Here is a 6,975-nt window from a genome sequence, read left to right on the forward strand (position 1 = left end):
TAAACCTGCTGACAGTACAGAGAGAGATGGTGTCAATTATAAAGTCAAGGATGCCTAGTTTAGGACGGTGCAAATCAGTGAATTTCTTCTTAATCTGTTAAACCATGAAGATTTAAATCACGGGGTTTGTCAATACTGTAGAAGCTCCAGAATTTTATTAATTGTGTTGCAGAAGGGCACAGGAGTCAAAGATAAGGCCAAAAAATATTGGTGCTCTTAGTAACATGAGAGTCTATACAATTGGTCTAGGCTGGTTGGTGCCTCAAATAATCCTAGTTATAAATAACTTCTGTTATGCAGCTAGCTGTATGTGTTTTTGTGTTTCATATTAATAAATTCTTACAGGTTATTGGCTAGCAGCCAGAGTTGCCATGTGTTAGCCAGACATTGTCTGTGTCACCCACTCCAGTTCCCATTTTAAATTAATTTCTCTTATCTTTCATTTTAGTGAGATCTAAAAAGACATCCAGAAGTCTGGCATTTCCAAAACTTTTTTGATGAGAACATTATGCTGTAATTCATTTGTTTATAGTTGCAAGGAATAACGTTATGCTAGCTGTAGATTTCTACTGTGATGCATTTTGAGATTCTGTCAAGACACAAGGAGAATTGGAAAGTAGAACTGTATAAATTTGCAAATACAGCTCTGGAAATTTAGTAGAAATGGAACAGGTGGGTGTTCTAGTAAACAAGTTAACTGTTTATGCACACATTGGGGAGTTTCTAATCATTCCTTTAGAACTGCTTTTTTTTATTTCAGCCAACAGGGAATATGACAATCATTGTGTCAGGGGGAAACAATGTAGTCATAACAGTGTCTAGTTTATCTTTTTGGATCACTCTGTAAGAAGCCAAAGATTAGAGTCAGTTCAGATGTTCAGGTTAAGTGACATGACTTACCTTGGCTCTGGTCTGGTCCAAAGAGCTGGGAACTTGCTGTTGCAAAGAGCCGAATTCTGTCAGGTGCCTGAAGACTGGTGAGGAGTTGTGTGCTAACATGGGTCTTCTCCCTCTCCTCTAAATCCTTCTTTTGCTCCGCAAGCTACCTGTCACTGCTGCTTCTCTCCTAACAGTGGCCACATTGTCCATGGCACCCCCTCTTCTCTGTTCTTCAGTGGTCACACCTGGGTTTAACATTTTCACCTCTTTTGTACTATAGGAGGAGCCACACTTGAACTGAACTGACCAGGTGTAACATGTTTAAGGCCCTAAATGTGTTATGACATGTTCTTATTTTGCTTCCATATTTTTTATGAAGCTGTGAGCTGGAAACCTTCATGTCAATGCACTGTAGTAGGGACCAAATATCCTTGCATCAAGATATTATAAATATATTTAAATGAGTAATATTTGTGTATCAAGCAATGATAATATTTTATTTTATAGTATATGGGAAAACTTTTTGCGGTCAAATGTCTGTTTATGAATTGAGTGGAGTGTACTGAGGGAATTGCCATTTTGATTTAATATGAAGGGTTTTTGTGGAGTGAAGGCTTGGATGTTTATGGCTCTCTAAAAAAAGCTGGAGTAAGTATCCTTACTTCAGAATAGTGGAAGAACCTGAAGTATCCTTAGGTGTAGTTGCTCTCTCCACCTGTTACAAGAACCAAATCTTCAAAATCATAATTTTATATCAGGCAAGAATAAAAAAAAAAAATCTTTTTGATGCAAGACACATGTCCTTGTTTCAGAACTATAGCCCTGGAAGCTTTGCTTAGGAGAGCACTTTGCATTGTTGCCCATTTTTCTTTTCTCCCCGTGACATTGTGGGAGGTGTGAGAGTGTTGTGTGATTCTAAGATGGTTCTGATTTCCTCTGCCCTGTACTGAGAATTGCAGCTGTCCCACAAAGCGCAGCTGTCACCCGAGCAGTAATTCCAGTGCCACACCTGCAAGGCTCTTGCTCTCTCCACCTGGCTAACCTGCCTTCCTTGCCTTGGCTGGTCTTTGAGGGGCCGTTGTGCTGGCACGGGCGGTGGCCATTGAAAGCAAGTGAGGATGGGGCTCTGCTGCTGCCCCTCCCCTGCACCATCCCCCTGGCTCAGTGGGCAGGGAGAAATTCTTCTGCAGAAGTGTCTGCAGAAAATTTTATTGCAACAGGGGTAGTTTGAAACTAAATTGTGCTGCTTTTGTTGGAGGAAACTTTCCTATTCACAGCCAGGTATTTTTTGCCTTCAGGATCTCATTGGATTTGGTCGGGCAGAGGAAGTTTGACCCACCAGCCTATCCTGGGATTCAAAATCACTACCTGGGAGAAATGTTCAAATCAGGTGTTAAATAATCTTGTCTCAGCTGCTTATTGATGCAGGGAGGCTGCCCTATTATGACTGTGCTGAAAGATGGCTATGTTGCTCATCAGTTATTGAAGGCAAAATTAGTCTTCAGGATGTCTTTGAAGATTGCTGTCTTGTGTACATTGCATCCCATTCAACTGCTGCAAAGAATTGGGAAGTTTAGCAAGAAATAAATACTCATGAGGAGAAATGAGACAGTGATTACAAACACTTGACCTACACAAGTATTTGCAATATAAAAATTGGGATTTCCACACTGGTAAATTTTTTTAGAAATACTGTCTTCAACGTGGTAGCATTTCTGATACACTTAAGCATTTAATCAGATTTTTCTTGATGAATTCTTTTTTTTTGGTCTTTTTTGTAGGAGCACATGATCCTTTGCAGATTTGCAGATCAGACAGCTGTTCAGCTTCCACCTGAACGCAGGCTAATTGGTATGAATTTCTGCAGCTGTTGTGTAAACCATCCCAGTAATGGTTTTACCTTGATACATAAAGGAAGAAGTAGGACATTTATGAGTGGGGCATTAAGTAGATGTCTTCAGATAACAGTTGAAAAATTTAAGTTTTGTCACGCTTCACATCTTGCCGTTCTATTCTTGCTATAGAAATGTTTTTCTTCATCCAAAATCATCATTCAGTATTCAAGTGAAATTTTGTTTTACTGTCTGGTATTGTTGTTTTGCTGGAAGTTGTAAACTGGCTTCCAGGCCAGAAAAGACAGAAGGGGCTAGGAACTCTTAAGTCTTCTTAGAGATAAGTCTGCTTTTTTGGCTTAGAAGAATCATTTGCAAAGTATTAGTACTAGTTAATAAGCATGATGTTTTTAAGAAGCTTAATTTCAACAACTGAAAGTGCTTCTTACACTCACTGCGTAAAAAGCAAAAAATAGAGATCCTGTGTAAAAGCTGACAGTAAATTTGTCAGTTTCTTTTGTCATCATCACAATATTTGAAAAACAAATTTTAAAAAGGTCAATATTCATTTACTAGTGTTGGACCCCACGCTGTGGACTGAAAATTGAAATGGACCCAAATTTTTTTTTTTTTAAGGATTGTAACTTTTCTCTGTTCTCAGTGTCTAAAACCACAGGGATTTTTTCCACAAATGTAACTTTTAAGTGTTTTTCCCTGACAGTGTGTATTGTAATTATAATAATAATATTGGAGACAGTGGCCATTTTTTTGAAGCAACCACAGAAAGTGGTTTTCTATGAAACCACAAATGTGGGAGGATAGGGCTACAAAACGTAGTTTGCAGAGTTCTGTCCTGGTTGGTTACATAAGCTGGTGATTTCTCCCTGCAACATACAAATCCATACAGGACTGAGTTGGAAAAATCTTTTTCAGGCCCTCCCTTATTATTGTATCTTTAAATTGTCTCCAACCCAATTACTACCCTCCTCAAATCTCAAGCCACCAACAGAACTGAGGCCAAATGTCATAATAGTGAATTCAAAGCAGTGAAATTCTTTTGTAGCTAAGGAATCCAGCTGAGAAGGAGAGTCCTGGCTCTGGACTCACTGTGGACAGACAGGGTAGGTTGGACTGAGCCCTGCATTCAATTGTGATATGTATCAACTGCTCTGAAATACAAGGATAACTGCAGGGTGTGTTGGTGCCACCTGCCCCAAGCTTCTCAAGGCACCTGACCAGGATGCCTAACAGGGTTGGTAATGATACAGGCACAAAAGCTCTTTATATATTCAGGGAAGAGAGGTGAGCTGTTCCAGAGGATAATTTGGAATGCCAGACTCCTAATCCAAAGGAAAACGGGATGTGCTCCTCTCTCTTCATCTCAGACTCCAAATACATTTAACTATACAATTCTGTCAGGAACAAGGGAAGAGGCAGGATCATTGTGTTTGAGACTGAAGCAGGATTGTGCCCTGTTGACTTGAGACTTGAGACTAACTACTAGTGATAAAACATTTCAAAGTAGCATTAAATTTTTCTTTCAATAGAGTTTCAAGCTGCTGAAAATACAATCTGACAAGTCAATTCTGTTTTTCAGAACATAATAATCAGTTATAATGAGTAAATAAGTAAAGACAAATGGTCCCATCATCTTGTCATGGCTGTATCATAATAAAAAACTTCTAAGCAGAAAAAACTCTCTATCCTTCCTGGGTTTTTTCTGCAGGTAAATCTGAAATAAGCTTATTTTGCATTACCAATTGAGTATGTTTGTTTATAAGTAGTTAGAATAATATGTCTCAAATCAATTACACTGGATCACTTTTTGGTATTTTAGTCTATTGTCCATGTTCAGTCACCAGAGATTTTTCAGATTTTTAGATGAAAGTACAGGAGGGAAACAGCTATGGTTATAAAGGGACTAGAAGTCTGGCAATTCAGAGGGCTAAGGTGTAAACCAGGCATTTTTCTTCCCATTTATATTGAAGCATACTTTTTTCTGTAAGTTTTGAGAATACTTTTAAATAGTTGTGCCTTTTTTCCATATATAAGGAGTTAATAATCTCTTCAAGTTCTTTGCAAAATGAGGGTTACAAGTCACAGATGTGATTTGGAACGTAAACCAGATTAAGATGTTTTTTAAAGTAGATTTGGAACTTATTTTTTAGATGGCTTACTGATGTGTTTTCCTAACATTGAATATTTACATGCACGTTTCTGCTAACGTTTCTACATTTTGAGTTTCTGTGCTCTCTCTTGCTCTCATTTTAGGAAAGCAGTGTATGGGACTTGTGGATCTGGATCGGGCATGGGCTGCAGAAGAACATAACTATTCTGTCCAAGTTATATCTATGGAGCCAGAGAGTTGCTCTCCAAAGAACAATATGTTTGTGGGCATCCCTACTTAGAGTGTGAAGCTTGCATTCGATTTGAAGCTGAACATAAATCTTCAGTGCATAATGACATCCAGCAGATAGAGGCAGTGCTGGGAAGCAGACATCCCGCATCTTGAACGCATTGCCTTCGGAAAGGGAAGCAGCCCCCAAAGTCCTGAAAAGCAAACTGCATGCAGAGCAGCACAAATCAACTTGTAATGTGTCATTAAGCAATTTTTGGTTCTCATACTGAGAAGTTTCTGGATCTAATGACTGTGCATGGAATTATATCCATCTGTAAATGTTTAGAAAAAACTGGCTTTGTTGAAGGAAAGGTGATTTCCTTTTCAGTAAAGCTGTGTCTTGGCTGCTTGGAAATTGCATTCGTGGTCAAAACAGCGTTTGTGTTCGTAAGCAGAGCAGTTATCAGCCAGCAGTGCTGATCACCAGAGGAACAGAGAAGATCAAATTTATTGTGTTTGTGAAGATGGCTGTGCAACAGGTGGTGGCCTGATTTTGCTAAAGAATTCCATACTACTGTAGGAAGATTATTTTTAATACAAGTTCATCACAATACTTTGGCCTCAATCTGCTTATTAAAAATGTATACTACCTTGCCAATATTTTATTTAAAATACTTCAGATTTACTTTTAAATAATATGCAAGGATTCTGTAACCAGGCATTTGACATTTGGCTTAAAGAAACCAAACTCCTTGTTATCCATTGACCAGAAAGTGGGAGCTAGACATGATGTTAGTGAATGGATCCTTCACTGTTGCATTGGTAATAGAAGTGTGTTGATTCCCATTCCTAAGAAATTTGCTGTCAGAAGAAATGTTTAAGAACAGTTCATGTGTCTACATACATCATCTTCACTGATTTTATGTTCAGTTTAAAATTTGACCAACGTTGCAGAGTGGAACCATTTGAAAATATAATCATGGTTACTCTGCTCTAAAATTAAAATAAGTGTTCTCCTGTGCTCCATTTTCCCCCTAATACAAACACAAAGGAAGGTAGCTCCTAATGAGATTTTTACTGCATGTTTAGGGGTATTACACATCTGTGAATTCTGCCATGTTTCAATTTAAATAGTCTGAAGTTGAAAACTGTGAACGTAGCTTCCAGATGTGGCTAACTGAATTACAAACAATAGGTATTAGAGCAAAAAACAGAATCCAAAAGTATTTTATTATTCCTGAAACATAAACATCTAAATACTTGGGGGTTTTTTAATGTGAACATATGGAATGTTACCTACTTATTTAAAAAGCACAAAAGTGAGTAAGTAGGAGTGAATTCCTACCTTTAGCTTGAGTTATTCCATAGATGATGATGAAATACTTTTTTTGCAGCTATTTGTGGTTGCAGGAGGAACTTGAGTTTTGAAGAATGTATAGCAAATACAAAATATTTGCGATACCAGTTGTCTCCAGAGTTTTCTGCAATACTTGTCCAATGAGAATTCAGTTTCTAAATTAGTGGTATGTCAATCTGAACATTAGTCATGTTAGATTACTTTTCTGGAGTGAGCAAATGTGTCTTTATGACCTTCTTGTGCTGAAGGAAGAACTCATCAAGGTGAGGCAGTTGGAAACTGATGCCGTTTACAGTAAGGGTTTTCACACTTCACTGCTCCAGGCAGTGGGTAGCAATATCAGTATTTTAATTATGGCACTGTTGAACATTCTGCATGGTTTGATACTATGCAATAGTACAGAGCTTTCAGTAGAGCAGAATTCTCTGCTCTTACATGCTTCACATTCTTTGCAATATCTGTATCAATAGTCTGTAATGGTTTTTGATCTACCTGAAAAGAAGGAATACATTTGGGGTGTACAACAGGGAACATGTATGCTACTGATCAAAAGATAAAAATGGGGTTTT

The 6,975-nt window shown here is 38.1% G+C and overlaps 1 protein-coding gene across 5 annotated transcripts in view; it reads left to right on the plus strand.

Annotated features, from left to right (window-relative positions):
* The window catches only part of GSTCD (glutathione S-transferase C-terminal domain containing), a 46,066-nt gene extending 40,404 nt beyond the window's left edge, over positions 1-5,662 (plus strand). For 2 of the 5 annotated variants that reach the window (XM_041424498.1, XM_041424496.1), the window contains 2 exons: positions 2,661-2,730; positions 4,983-5,662. In XM_041424498.1, the coding sequence (XP_041280432.1) occupies positions 2,661-2,730; positions 4,983-5,119 (207 nt within the window). In that variant the 3' untranslated portion in view covers positions 5,120-5,662. Of the gene's footprint in view, positions 1-448; positions 926-2,660; positions 2,731-4,982 lie in introns of those variants that run through there. The other 3 variants (XR_005954092.1, XM_041424497.1, XM_041424499.1) reach the window with 3 other exon arrangements.
* The last annotated feature ends 1,313 nt before the right edge of the window (positions 5,663-6,975 follow it).

This window comes from Onychostruthus taczanowskii, unplaced genomic scaffold, assembly GCF_017590055.1.
Source record: "Onychostruthus taczanowskii isolate IOZ18803 unplaced genomic scaffold, ASM1759005v1 scaffold82, whole genome shotgun sequence".
Taxonomy (NCBI): Eukaryota; Metazoa; Chordata; class Aves; order Passeriformes; family Passeridae; genus Onychostruthus; species Onychostruthus taczanowskii.